The 15387-nt window shown below is 35.9% G+C and overlaps 1 protein-coding gene across 3 annotated transcripts in view; it reads left to right on the top strand.

Annotated features, from left to right (window-relative positions):
* UGT2A2 (UDP glucuronosyltransferase family 2 member A2) overlaps nucleotides 1–15387 on the top strand; it is a 53820-nt gene that overhangs the window by 31023 nt on the left and 7410 nt on the right. For 2 of the 3 annotated variants that reach the window (XM_033106185.1, XM_033106187.1), the window contains 2 exons: nucleotides 12314–12462; nucleotides 14955–15086. In XM_033106185.1, the coding sequence (XP_032962076.1) occupies nucleotides 12314–12462; nucleotides 14955–15086 (281 nt within the window). Of the gene's footprint in view, nucleotides 1–3518; nucleotides 4270–12313; nucleotides 12463–14954; nucleotides 15087–15387 lie in introns of those variants that run through there. The other variant, XM_033106186.1, reaches the window with a different exon arrangement.

The following is a 15387-nucleotide window of genomic DNA, read 5'->3' as shown; positions in this document are numbered from 1 at the left end:
TCCTCCTGCATATTTTTTTTATTCAAAACTTAATTCTAAACAATATCTTCAGATTTCCGTTTCAGTCACTGTTTATCACTACAGCTGTGTCTAATCTACTCATTAATCTATCCATTGAGTTTTATATTAGTTCACTGAATTTTTAATTTCTAGACATTCTCTTTGGATCTTTAGCAAATTTTCACAATTATTTTAATCTCTTGTTTCATCCTCATATTTTCAGGTTTCTCTTTCATACCCTTAAACATGTTGTATAAAATAAGTTTATATTTTACATTACGTAATAATGTTTCAAGTCATTTTCTTATTATTTTTGGTCTCTTGCTTTTGTGGGTTTTCAGTGATGAAGCCTTGTTTCCTTGTAAAAGGGAGCTGCTTATTTACCTTGGTATTTTATCTGTGGGAAGCCTTTGAAGCTAGGATCAAAGTTTCTATGAAGAAGCTTTTATAGTTTGAACTGAAAATCCATATGAAGGCTGGCTGTGTTAAGAATTCCAAGGAAATATTGCCAAGTGAAAACCAGCAATTTTTCTTGCTGTAAAACTTCTGTATAAAGGAATTCATTTGAACAAGTGAGGACAGATCTTGGGAGTCTGGCATTACATGAAAGTATTGTTGGGTGGGGCATCTTGGACAAAACTTCAGACTTTCCTACTCCCCCACTTCTGCCACATACTGTGTATTCTTCAAGGAAACATCTCAAGTTTTGGTGGAAATTGTACATCAAAATTCCTGGTTTTACTTAGTTTAAGGAGTCTGCTGACTTTTTATTTACCTTGACAAATCAAAAAGGGAGGGGGCAACTTTATATTTCATCCAGAATTTAAATATTTCAATTTGACATAAATAAAATTATGCAATACTTCCAAATGTACTATGCAAAAGAATCCTTCTACATAACCTGAGTTCTACTTCAGTTTTCTCATATAATAAAATAACTTGGAGCTATTTCTCTAATAACAAATACTTTGAGGTCAATATCTGAGCTACATTATATATCATTGTTCTTTCTTTAGCTTTGTTTAAATTGTTTATAGTGTATCATGAACCTTGTCATAGTGAGGAGATAAATTTATCAGTCTTTTTTTCTTATCACTTCTGGGTTATTTATTCTGTATAAAAGGACTTTCATCCTCTAAGATTATATATACCTCAATTTTCTTCTAGTGGATTTATGGCCCTGTCCTATCTTCCTGTTTCTGACTCTTGTTTGGCCCTGCTTTCTACCAGTTACCACCAGAACTTATGCAAAGTCTAATTACTCAGCACAGTATAACTCTCCAATCCTTGACCCTGGATTTATCTTTGTATCTTCTAAACAAATCTACTCTGAGTTTTCTTTTTAGCAAAACAGAAACACTCTCAAAGCATTTAAAATTTCAATAATGTGTCTGTTTCAAATTATTGAAATGAATATAATTTTATAATAATATAATGCTGGATATAACTACATCACACGTAGAACACAGATACATTAATTTTCTTTTACTTTCAAACGATACGTTTCAACCAGCTAAATATAAAGACTTAGTTAAAGTATTATTTCTTCATTTCCTTCCTCCACCAAGCAATCTCCTTCATGGACTTAGCCCCTCCTCAATTCATCCTTACCATTTAAGATCCCTACCGTGCAATAAGCATTGGTTTAACTGACTTTTCTGCAATAATCTGTGAACTCATTTTAAATTGGAATTGTTATCTTGTCTCTTTATGCCCTGTGCATAGTATAGAATCTGGCACATACTAACTGCTAAAAATTGCTTATTGAAGGTATGAAATAGTAAAGGATTTAGAGATGGATGATTGGATTGAATAGACAGATAATCGGACACAAACTCTGTAGTTCTAAATTTTACCCCTGCCTTGAGATTCAAGTGTTCACGGCCAAACCAATATTTCCACAGACTTGTTTAATCATTAACTCATACACTGCAGGTCAAAAGATGTACCTCTTCTTTAGTGTGTCATGATTCTGCTAGAGTCATCATATTTTCATTGCTCAAACTACATAAACTGAGCACTTCTTTGTTTTTTAACTACTGGTCCCCTCTCACTTCTCATCAGTCATAGATTCTCATTCTGTACTTTCCATTCACAAACCAATATTATATTCTCTCTGACACTCTCATCAAATCTTGCTTTCCTAATATTTATTTTTAACCCATTAACCTAAAAATAAAAGGCCAAAGTAAGAAGCAACAGCCATTTATTGGAGATTTAAAAAAATGCAATCCAGTGGCATAGATTCAGGCACAAACCCAAACTACATCCCAATTATGGGATGAAGAAAAGGGGTTTTTATGAGAAAGGAGAGAGAAATAATTACATAAATAAAAGAAAGGAATATCTATTGATGTTAATAAGCCAAATTGCTCTTTAGCTATATACATGCTGGTTACTGATTAAAAATGTGCATAATTCATCAGTCCTTGTGGTCAGGAAGTCTGCTTTTCTGTTAGCTTTACAAACAGTTGTTTACAAGACAATGTTGGTTTGGCTCAATCCAAAGGCTATTTTGCTCAGTTCAAACGTTTCAAAGGATTCGAGGAGCAAGACATGCAAGGCGTTTCCTCTGGGATGACTCTCCATTTCCATTTTGAGATGGCTCTGTTTATATCAATTTTCTCATGCCTTGGACATTTTTTTTTCTCTCTATAACTCATATCCTATTTAGATGCCAGAATTGTTTTTTATTAAAGGATACATATGATCATATTCTGAACTTGATTTGAAAATCTGAGTAAACATCTTCTCATGGAGATTAAAACTGAACCCAGACTATAGCACTGAAGTTTCTCTGTAATGTCTTATTTTAACTAATATTTTCCTGTTCTGCACTGTTATGTGTTAGCCTCTGCTCTATGCATACTGCACTGATAACAGTGTACTTAAATGACCATGATTTCCATATAATTGTTCTTGTTCTCTATTTCTTCCATTCATTGTCAGAACCCTCCAGAGCCCTCTGTCACTTTTGCTTCTGGGCTCATCTGAAATGCCCCCACCAACCTGAAGCTGTGTCTAATTTTCCTCACATTGTAGTGACAGCATCTTATGGGGTCCTAAAACACTATCCCTGTGTATAATATTTAGGATATTCCTCTTGTTATTATGTGATGTATGTGTCTTATCCATATACTAGCATGTAACCAACCTTATGAGAAGACCTACATTTTTATGTTTCCCCGAATTATCAATCATCTTGTTCCATAAGCTATACCATATTATTTACTAGACCCACTTAAATGGGTTCTTCCACGATATTTAAAAATTTTCCATTAAAAATACTATTTTCTATTTGAACATATTTAAAACAAACTCCTAGAATGCTGCAAACATTTCCTGTAAAATCTTTAAATATTTCATATTTCCTCCTGCACAAGTATTGTGCCCAATCTACAACAATGACAAAGTTCTCTGCATGTAAGTATCACTTACTAACTCTAGAAATTAATGTTTAACTAATCTGTGTATAAACTGCCACTTCACTTCTGTGTTCAGCAAATATTTAACCACTGCAGAGCACCGTGTGAAAGAACTCTGTCATGGTATCTGAGAAATGGATTTCAGCAATTCTGCTGCTGCAGCTCTGCTACACTGGCTGTGGGTTCTGTGGGAAGGTCCTGGTATGGCCCTGTGACATGAGCCACTGGCTCAATCTAAAGATTATCCTGGAGGAACTCACAGAAAGGGGTCATGAGGTGACTGTGCTGGTTTCTCCAAACTCTTTTGTCATTGACTACAGCACACCTTCCTCACTGAACTTTGAAGTCATCCCTCAGCCTCAAGACAGAGAGGCTGCTGCAAATACACTAAATGGCTTTTTAGACCTAGCTACTAACGTCATGCCAACATTGTCACGCTGGCAGGCAGCCAGAAAACTACAAGATTTTCTTCTTCAAGAAACTGGAAATCTCAAACTTCTGTGTGAGAGTGTAGTCTACAACCAGACAATCATGAAGAAGCTCCAGGAAACCAACTACAATGTCATGGTTATAGACCCTGTGATGCCCTGTGGAGAGCTGGTGGCTGAGTTGCTGGAAGTCCCTTTTGTGTACACACTAAGGTTCTTTTTGGGTGGCACTATGGAGAAATACTGTGGGCAACTTCCATTTCTGCCTTCCTATGTGCCTGTTGCCATGGGGGGACTAACAGACAGAATGACCTTCTTGGAAAGGGTAAAAAACTTAATGCTTTCCATTTTCTTTGACTTCTGGCTCCAACAATACGACATTCAGCTTTGGGACCAGTTTTACAGTGAAGCATTAGGTAAGAGACTCTGCTTTTCATTCCAAAGTAGTTACTAAAAGAAAACTAGGAGATTTAAGAAACGTCTAGGAAAATTAAAGAAATGTACTTCAAAACTTTCATTTTCACATAAAACTCTACCAATGATAGCAATAAACTGTTATCAATATTAATTGGGAAGGGGAAGCAAGAAATACCTTGCCATGATTATTCTTTCTTTTCAGTCACCTATTTTGTGAGATACCTTGATACTCAGTAGATTGTTATCAAAACAAAACAAAATATAAAAACACTAATAAATGTCAAGCCAATGGAAGTTGTATTTTTTTGTCAGATGCAGGATACCACAAATAAGAATATACACTGAGTTTTCATACTGGAGGAGGTTTGACTTCTTACTGGTACAAAGAGTGTAATGTTCCTTGTAAGAGTAAGACCTTCTCCCTGACTGATTCCAGGAATAAACTGAAACCTGACCTATATTAACAATGAGGTTAAATTTGAAATACAATTGACTTTGCCTGGATTTGTTCCACAAATGTTGAGAATTAAGGATTACTGCATTATTCGAAATGTATACCATGTTCCTGTTGGCCTAGAGTACCTATCATTCTAGTCTCTCATAATTTTACGATGAAACTTCAGTAAGTCTTATGTGAACTGTATCATGATGGCTGGCTATACTGAAAAGTTTCCTAGAATGCTTATACTGCTTCAGGGAGTATTGTACAGAAGCCTGAACAATTAAATAGAAAACTCTAAAAGAGTTTATAGCTTGAGATTTCGAAAGATAGCATATTTTTTTACTTCATGAATTACATATATTCTGTCTACTTTTCATTGCTTGTCCTTCCTAACAAAGAATGGTTTTGCTTTGCAATTTTCACATATATTACTCTCATCTGATTCCATCAACTGAGGCTGGCTTCCACTCCAACTATTTTTGAGCATTGTTAAGGAACATGAACTAAGAAATGAAAGATCATATTGAGTATTAGAAATATTAACTGATTTAACTCCCTGTTTATATTAGTGTTCTAGGGCTGCCATAACTAAATACCATAAATTAGGTGGCATCAAAAACAGAAATTCATTTTCTCGCAGTTCTGGAAACTAGAAGTCCAAGACTACAGTGTAGTCTGGCTGGTTTCTCTTGCAGCCTGTCTCCCTGGCTTGTAGACAATGACCTTCTTGCTTTATCCTCTCATATTCTTTCCTGTGTATATACACATACCTAGAGTCTCTTCCTCTTCTTATAGGAAACCAGTCATCTTGAATTAGGGCCCACTCTTCTGACTTCATTTAACCTTATTTACTTCTTTAAAAGACCTATCTCTAAATACAGTCAGATGTCAACATATGAATGGTAGAGGAACACAGTTCAGTCCATAACACTGATTTCCCATTAGATATAAGTTTCTCTGAATTAACATTCAAAGAAACCCACTTAAAAAACCCTTAGCTGTATATGTAAATTGAATTTATTCTGCATTGATTTAACAGCAAATAATTAAACAGCCAGTAAACACAACCTGTGTATAAATGTGTGTCATAAAACTTGACACTTTTTGTAGAATTTTACATGTGATTTCAAAATCAATATAGAAGAGCAAAGAGCTAAGAATAATCAATGTACTCAAGAAGAAGAGTTACAAGGGGAGAGGGTATTATCCTTTCAGATATCAAGAACCAATTGTGCCTTTGTGTGAGCTTTGAGATCTAGGTAGAAGACTGAAAGCTCAGGGCAGTCCAAGACTGAGGAAAGACCTCTTTGAAGGCAGGTTTGCAGCCAGGTGGCTCACTCACTGTTTAAAAACATGTTTAAAATTTTTAAAATATTAAAAAAATAACATAAAATAAGTATATAAAGAAAATATGTTTGTACAGCTGTACAATGTGCTTGTTTTAAGCTAAGTGCTATTAGAAAAGAATTGAAAATACTGAAAATATTTTAAAAACATATAAAGTAAGAAAAGTTACAGTAAGCTAAGGTCAATTTATTATTAAAAAAAAAAACATTTTTATACATTTAACATAGCCTAAGTGTACAGTGCTTATAAAGTCGACAGCAGTGGACAGTCATGTTCCAGGCCTTCACATTCACTCACCACTCACTCACTGACTCACCCAGAGCAACTTCCAGTCCTGCAAGTTTCAGTCACAGCAAGAACCCTATACAGGTATACCATAAAAAAAACCTTTTATACTGTGTTATTACAGTGCCTTTTCTATGCTTAGATTTATTTAGATACACAAATACCATTGTTGCAACTACCTATTCATTACAGTAACATGATGAATAGGTTTGTAGCTTAGAAGCAATAAGCTATACCGTATAGCCTAGGTGTGTAGTAGGCTACACCATCTAGGTTTGTGTAAGTATACTCTATGATGTTTGCACAACGAAATCACCTAACAAAACATTTCTAAGATTATTTATCCATCATTAAGCAAAATATGTAGAAAATCTGAAAGGATAAAAAAACCACCACCAACAACAACAACAACAACAAAAAACCTTCCTGGAACTAATAAGCAAATATAGCAAGGTTACAGTATACACAATTCATATAGAAAACTCAATCACTTTCGTATATACTAGTAATGAATGAGTGGAATTTGAAATTAAAGCACAATGTCATTTATATTAGCACCTCCAAAAATTAATACTTACATATAAATCTAACAAAATATACACAAGATTTATATGAGGAAAACTACAAAACACTGATGAACAAAATCAAAGAACTAAATAAATAGATAGATATGCCATGTGCATGGATAGAACAATTCAATATTGTCAAGATGTCAGTTCTTTCCAACTTGATCCAAGATTCAATGAAATCCCATTCAAAACCCCAGCAAGTTATTACATGGATATTGACAAATTGATTCTGAAGTTTACATGGAGAGGCAAAATATTCCAGATCATCAACAATATTTAAGAGGGACAAAGTTGGAGGATGAACACTATCCAACTTTAAGACATACTATAAAGCTACAGTAATCAAGATAGTGTCATATTAGAAAAAGAACAGGTAAATAGATCAATGGAACAGAGATCTATGGAATAGAACCCATGAATAGACCCACACCACATAGTAAATTGATCTTTGGCAAAGGAACAAAGACAATACAGTAGATATAGTCTTTCCAAAAGTAATGCTGCAATAACTGAATTTCCACATGCAAAAAAAACAAAAAATTTAGACACAGACTTTTGAAGTTTCACAAAATTTAACTCAACATGAATTATTGATCTAACTGTAAAATTGAAAACTACAAAACTCCTTAAAAAAATAACATAGGAGAAAACCTAGGTGACCTTAGGAATACCAAGGACTTTTTAGATATAACACCAAACCAAGACACAATCCATGAAAGACATAATGGATAAGATGGACTTTATTAAAATTTAAAAATTCTATTTTGTTAAAGACAAGGTCATGAGAATGAAAAGATAAGACAAACACTGGGAAACAATATTTGCAAAAGCCATGTTTGATAAAGAACCATTACCAAAAATGTTTTTTAAAAAAATTCTTAAAGCTCAAGAATAAGAAAACATGAAACCTGATTTTAAAAATAGGTCAAAGACATTAACAGACACCTCACCAAAGAAGACATACAGTTGGCAAATATATAAGCATAAAACACAATTCTGCATATCATTTGCCATGCGGGAAATGCAAATTTAAACAACAAGATACCACTACACATCTATTAGAATGACCAAAATGTGGAACACAGACAACACCAAATGCTGGTGAGTTGTGGAACAGGAACTCTCATTTATTGAAAATGGAAATACAAAATGGTACAGCCACTTTAGAAGACACTTTAACAGTTTCTTACAAAAGTAAACATACTCTTACCATATATTGTGCTCCTTGGTATTTACCCAAAGGAGTTGAAAACATGCCCACACAAAAATGTGTATGTGGATGGTTAGAGCAACTTTATGCATAATTGCCAAAACAAGAGTATATGGGAAATATCTCAACCTTCCCTCAGTTTTGCTGTGATTAAAAAATAGGTTTAGGAGACGGCAAAGCAGGTAAATGCTGTGCTTGCCTCTTCTCATGACCACATCAGAATTATAACTAAACTACAGAACAACCATCATTGATAATTGCTTGAAGTCGAGCTGAACAGTAGTCCTACAACGAACGACATATAGAAGAAGCCACCTTGAGACTGGTAGGAGGGGTGGAAACACAGAACGAGCTGGTCCCACACCCTAGTGTGGCAGTCAAAAATTCGGAGAGCTATGTCGGCTGCAGAGATCCTGCTGGAGGAGTGAGGGGTCCCAGCCCCATACCAGGCTCCCCAGTCTGGGATTCCCCAGGGAAAAAAGTCCCCATAACTACTGGATATGGAAACCAGCAAAAATCGTGGTTGAGTGAGACAGAGGATGGTTGGAGTCCCAGACATTCTTGTTAAAGGGACCATGCATGGACTTAATCACCGATGGACTCACCTGCTCTAAGCTCCAGCACTGAGGCAGCAACTTAAGAGTTGCCAGGGACAAACAGAGGAACTGAGTTGTCTGGCTGCAGAATGAGGGCAGGAGGGGAAGCTGTCTCCCAGACAGAAATGCTGGCAGACTCCATTGTTCCTTTATTGTGCTCTCCCACTCCTGGTGTGCAGAAGCAAGTGGGTGCCATACTTGAGTCTCCATCAACCTGGATAACACCACTGGCCCTGCCCTGGTGATTCCCTGAGACCCCACCCAACACAACTTTTGGACCCACCCAACCTGCTTCCAGTGGCTTTGATGTATAAATGGCCTGTCCTAGCCCATGCTATGGCTTTTCCAAAAATCTCTCGAAGGTTCACAAACCCCAAACAATCACCATCTGGCCTCAGCATTCCCGCATAGCTCTTGCTGAGCAGCCACAAGCCCAGCACTACTGGCAGCCAGCCCCAGTTCACAGCTTAGCCTCTCAAGGCAACTCCAAGCCCAGCAAAGGTGGCTGCCATCTGTGGTTTGCTTTGTGGCTCATGTCAGGTGGCCCCAGGCAGGACACAGGCTGTGGCTGAACTTAACCTGTGGTGGGGTTCCTCCTAGGAGGCCTTGGGAATGGCACCCCTGGTGGCCTGCTTCAGTTGGGACTGAGCCAAAGCACCACTCAGCTGCCTCCAAGAACTATATTTATGAGTCACTAGGAAATACAAACTGACTGCATATTACTGATGGGCTACATCTAAATTGTCAAATACCACAAAGTGAGAATTGTTTCAAAAACTATTCAGCATGATGTTTAAAGACACAATATGTATAATATTCTTTATATCTTTGTATTATATATGTATTTTATCATACGCTCAGTAAACAAAGCTAAAGTGCTTAATCCATCCAAAAAATTGAAAATACAATTTTTACATTCTCTATTTGTCAGTAGACAGGACTCTGAAGTTGAATCTTGAACTCAGAATTAGTCAATTTTCAAAGAGAGACACATAATCAGTTACTCTCGGTAACTGCTGTTCATTGCAGATTGGTGGAACTAGGGTAGGCTCTGATAAAGGAATAAAACCTCTTACAAGAAACATCCAGGGTCCCTGCAACTGTTTTTTGGGACATACCATTCTTGTCGTAGGTCAGTTTGCCACCCTTGTTCTAATATAAAATATTAATTTTTAAATGGTGATTCAGAAATTGTACATACAGAGGGTGCCAAAACAATGTATACATTTTAAGAAAGGAAAACTATATTAAAATTGTAATACTCAATATATACTGGTAACAAAAGATGAATACAAGTCACGTTTGACTTCTGCAATTTCCAGAGGTGCACCAAGTGGTTACCATCAGCGTCCAGACACTTCTGATTATGGCAAACTACTGCTTGAGCAATGTTGACCAAAGTATCCACTTGTATTCATTTTCTTGGCATCCCCAGTATTAATTTTTCTCTCAGGCCTTTGGAAAGAATAATTTTGGGAGCCGAGAAATGTTGTCTCTAGATTGACACAGCTAACACGACTTACCTTCGAGGAACTGGTAACGGTCTCCCACTGAATTTCCCATCTCACATATATTTTAAGGCATATTGCCATAAATTCAGGCTACCTCTAAGAATTCTTCAAAATTAAAAGCCCTCAGTAGACTTATTATGTAGGATTAATATAATAAATTCAAGCAATAACTATATTGACATGGTAACTCAAATTTAATAGCCAATTTATTAATTATATATTATTTACATCATTCTTCACTGTGTTCATAACTCACTTTGTATAATAACATAATTATGGGGGAAAGATTGCTGGTAAATTTTACTTGCATATTTTTTGTTTCATAATTTCTCAGTATGACATTTACAATGTCTTATAAAATTATTTACCAATTTTTGCATACCTTTGCTCAATTTCATTCTCTTCACTTTTTTTTTTAATTAAAGTTTATTGGGGCGAGCTCAGGGAGGATAAGAAGGGGGTGACAAGTCTCAGTGCGTAAGGCTTCCGTTCTCTGTAGCAGTGAGGGCTTAACCCACCGTTTTCAGCCTTCTTCCCTCAGTCTTTGCTCCGAGGTCTCTACCGTGAGCATTGGGTTCAGCCGTGTTGTATGCTGCCCCCTCAGCCCTGTGGGCCATAAGCGGAGCCCTAGCAGTCCGAGTTCTTCCCTCTCCCACAGCTGCGGTAGTTCCGGGATGCAGCGAGCTTGGAGCACTGAGCTAGGTCTGCGTCCTGAGCCCACGCATTTCCGTCCCTGCACGTCTCTTTTCCCTCCTCCCCTGCTTGCCTGATTTGCTCACCTTTAGGTGAATTCAGTAGTGAAACTCTTCATCTTGCCTGTCTGCTGTGCAGGGAGTCCTTTGTGGAGTTATAGATGTTCAATTTGTTGTAAATTCCAGAGGAGATTTCCAGAGGCTCACCTCACTCCACCATTTTTATGACGTCACTGTCCTCTTCACTTTTGATTGGTTTTATATTTTATACTGTGCATCACCACTTCAAATATAAAATTTTTGTGAGTACTTTCAGCTAGGTCTTTCTTAAAATGTAGTCTACAGTTTATGCACAATGATTTCACCTAGGGAGTTGGTAATGAAGGTAGGCTATCACACACATGCAACAAGACATCTAAAGGACATAAACATTGGCGTGGAAGCTGTGAAGTGGTGTTCTCATCCAATCTCTGGCAATTTCAAACTGTCTTTGTGAAATGCTTCTTCATTACCAAATTAAGGCATTTGGCTGTATAATCTCAGACATATATTCAAACAGTACAAAATAATGACTAAAATGAGGCTATCTAACCCGACGTATATATCATCACCAATTTTGATTAGAATCCTTAAGAAAGGAAGATTGTCATCTAAACGTTTCTTTGCCTAGATGCAAAACATTATTTCTGGGTGTGAAAATGGTTGACCTGGTCATTTGCAAATATTTGTTTTTCTCCACAAATCTCCTAAAATTAATAGTTAGAATCTGTCCTTTTCAATAAAACATCATTTAAAGGTAACAATAAGTGTATGATATTGGTAATGTGGAATGTGTACTTCACCTTACAAAGAGGGTTGTACTGGGTATAAATTAATCAGGAAATTCCTACTGAGAAAAGGATGGCAAATTAATTGAAGTGATTGGATTTGACTCAGGAAAATAAGATAAACTGATAGTGGTGGGATTCTTCACCATTGTGAGCGACCCAGAAACTATAACAAGCTGGAAGGTAGATATACATTTCTGATTGGAAATTAGAAAACTATTGAGAGGTGATTTGGTACTGATATGAGGGGGTTAATCTATCACCTGCCATCTAATTGGAGGGAAACAATCAGTATTAAATTCATCAGTACTTGGAGTTCTGGTTAAATTTTTTAATTGAATTTGTTTTTGTGAATTTATTCTTATTTGATTTTGTACAATTTTTTTATTGAATGTAGTTTTATTTTACACATTACTGTTCTTTCACTACCCAAATATCCTCTCCCTCTCTCTTTCTCATATTCCTCCCTTCCTCTTTTCCTCCCTTCCCTTTTTCCTTCCCTCCCTCCCTTCTTCCTTCCTTATATGGTAGTAACTTCCACCCAACTTTCTTTATGTTCTCCAGGAAGACCCACTACGTTATGTGAGACTATGGGCAAAGCAGAAATTTGGCTAATGCGGACATATTGGGATTTTGAATTTCCTCGTCCATACTTACCTAATTTTGAGTTTGTAGGAGGATTGCATTGTAAACCTGCCAAACCATTACCTAAGGTAAGTTTTTATAATGAAGGATTTTTGTACCTTGTGATAAGAATTCTGATTTTTCCTTTAAAGTTTATAGCCTAAATAGCAGACATATGCTGCTGGATCTTTTCAGTTTGCTACACCAAATCAATTTTCCAAGTCATATGAGTCTCTTATGAGTGATATTACTTTTTTTTTCTGGACTTTACTTTGATATTTAAACTGAAGAATGAAGTGATTTAAGGAACATATTGAAAATATTAGTGTGTCTACAGTGTGGGAACTAAATTGAAGAGACAGGAAACTAGAGCTTGGAAGTCACTAAGGAGACTGCTGTAGTTATCCTAACTATCATGATGGAGTTATGAATAGGAACACTTGTTACAATTGAGTGACAAAGAGGCTTTCATGAGAACTCTTGGGTAGATGCCACAGTACTTGGTAATTAAGAAAAAGTAAGTAATGTCAGAAGACATGGAATCACATATGGCTTCTTGGATAGCAGTTACCTTTACTGAAATAAGAAACAATTAGTGGACACACTTTTTTGAGATGACAATTACCAGTTCAATTTTAAATTTACTGTAAGGAACCAAAGGGATTTTCAGGTGGAGAATTCTAGAAATAATCTGGGTAATACAAGGTCTCTATCCCAGAAGAGAGCACTAGAAATAGATTGGGAGTCATTTATATAAAGCAGAAATTATAGAACTGGGAGACTCAAATGTTGAATTGATTCTTTATAAACATGACATCAAGTTTTTTTGGAGGAAAAAGGAAAAATGTATAACACATTCCAAAGTTATCAAAGTATAAATGTAGACTTCCAGAAGTATTGGAAGAAAACAATATTAAGAAGCAAAACAATAATAGGTAAAAATAGTAATAATATTATATTTAACTATCTTTGTCAATAGAGAGTGAGGAGACAGACATTCATTTGCCTGGGTTGTAGGTAAACAAAAATAATGTCTGTAGAAGATTGGAAGTTAAATGGTGTTCCCAGAAGAGTTGATTTCTGTTTAGTGCAAGGTGCATATTTGTTTAAAATTTCATTTCAGGAATCTGAATACACTTTTCTTATCAGCCAAGTTATAGCTGCAGGCAAGCTCTAGAATATTATTACAGGAGATAATGAACCAATATCTAAATAACATGCAGTAAGCGATATGACATATTCCACGGCTCACTAGATAATACCTTGCCACGCTATTATGTTTATCCTCCCATCCATACTTTCATACATATACAATTTCACAAAAACAACTCAGACATGTTTTACAAGAGGGGGAATTATTCCATTTCAAACCCAATAACCAATATAGATATTTGGGCAACATGAATTCCAATCATGGCTTCTACCTCAGATGAAAGAATTATGCCAGTCACTGAATACACAGAATAAAAGAGCAATGAGAGGCAGTCAAATCAAGAATCTGAATCAAACACCTAGATATGTAAATTTTAGCGTGTGTGTGTGTGTGTGTGTGTGTGTGTGTGTGTATGTGTGTCTGTGTATACTGCATATGATTTTTTATTCAATCTTTATCTGTTTAGGGAGATCAAAATAATAAAGCCAATTCTTGGGACTTCAGAGACATTTTCTTAACACGAACTGAGCTAAAAATAGTAGTCTACTTTCATTTATGGCATCATCTTTCCCCTAGTAATTTTATTAGCCTTAAATTGAAAAACATCAGTGATTGCAGGGCAACCACAAATAGTTACAAAGGGAATGCATGTCACATCTCTAGAGGGTTATATTCACATAGATTATGATGTCAGACTCCAATCCCAGACTTAACAGTACTCAACTTGCATAACTGTAAGCAATGAACAAGAGAATTTTATTTTGCAGAGAAATTTATATTTTACTTCTGTGCTAAGTCTCAAATTAAGGGTATGTAGTTATTGTCCCACTCTTGTGGAAGACAGAGAATCACTGTCTCATAAATGTTATGATTGTAGCAAGAGTTTAACTGTGCTGTCACCTTTTAAACATATTACTATCTATCCCATAAAAAAGCCCTTTTTAGCCCTATGAATCAGGGAATTAATAAATTTTAAAAAATATTCTAAATACCTAAGAAAGTTAAATCAATTTATTGGCTGTAAACTGGTATGCTAAAAATATTTAAAGCCTATTTCAAAATTCTTTTTTGGGTTTCCCTCCAAGGAGCGTTTTTATGAGTTTGCAAACAAGTCTTTTGGTTTATATATTAAGCTTTGGGAATAATACTTCCATATACCAGGAGAAAGTCTGCCTCTTATCAACTATTCCTTAGGTACAACGGTTTGACTCCATGCCTTTATTTGTAATCACTCATTATATATTTAAGCCACAGTTTTCAGAAACATATTTTCTCTTAAAGAGACTAAATTATTCTATGTGGCAGAAGACAGAACCAGTCTAACAATATGTCTGATACTTTTCTTGACTCTGCCTATTTAAAAGTGTATTGAACTTTTTTCCACTGTGACCCTATACTTTCGTAATAGAAGTAATTTTATCACTGCAGGAAATGGAAGAATTTGTCCAAAGTTCAGGTGAATATGGCATTGTGGTGTTTTCTCTGGGGTCAATGGTCAAAAACCTCACAGAAGAAAAAGCCAATCTCATTGCCTCAGCCCTCGCCCAGATTCCACAGAAGGTCAGTACAACCTCCAATGTTAGTAAGCAGCTACTCTGCCAACTGGAGACAGAATGTGGCTAATAGTGTAGTGCTCTTTCCAGATGAAAGCTGAAACGCATTATACATGGAGCACAACTGGCACCACCTTTAATTAAAACATTAAAATGTTGTATTTGGGCACATTTGATCATTTGCCTATTGAGCCTTTGCTTTACTATGAAAATACAACTTTTAATGAAGTCATTCATTTTCAAGGAAATGGAGATAAAAATGTTACGGTCCTAATAACTTCTTACTATTTAAAATCTTATGGCCTGCA

Source organism: Rhinolophus ferrumequinum, chromosome 5 (genome assembly GCF_004115265.2).
Source record: "Rhinolophus ferrumequinum isolate MPI-CBG mRhiFer1 chromosome 5, mRhiFer1_v1.p, whole genome shotgun sequence".
Classification (NCBI taxonomy): domain Eukaryota; kingdom Metazoa; phylum Chordata; class Mammalia; order Chiroptera; family Rhinolophidae; genus Rhinolophus; species Rhinolophus ferrumequinum.
The sequence above is the reverse complement of the archived record's forward strand: the minus strand, read 5'-3'. Positions and strand labels throughout refer to the sequence as shown.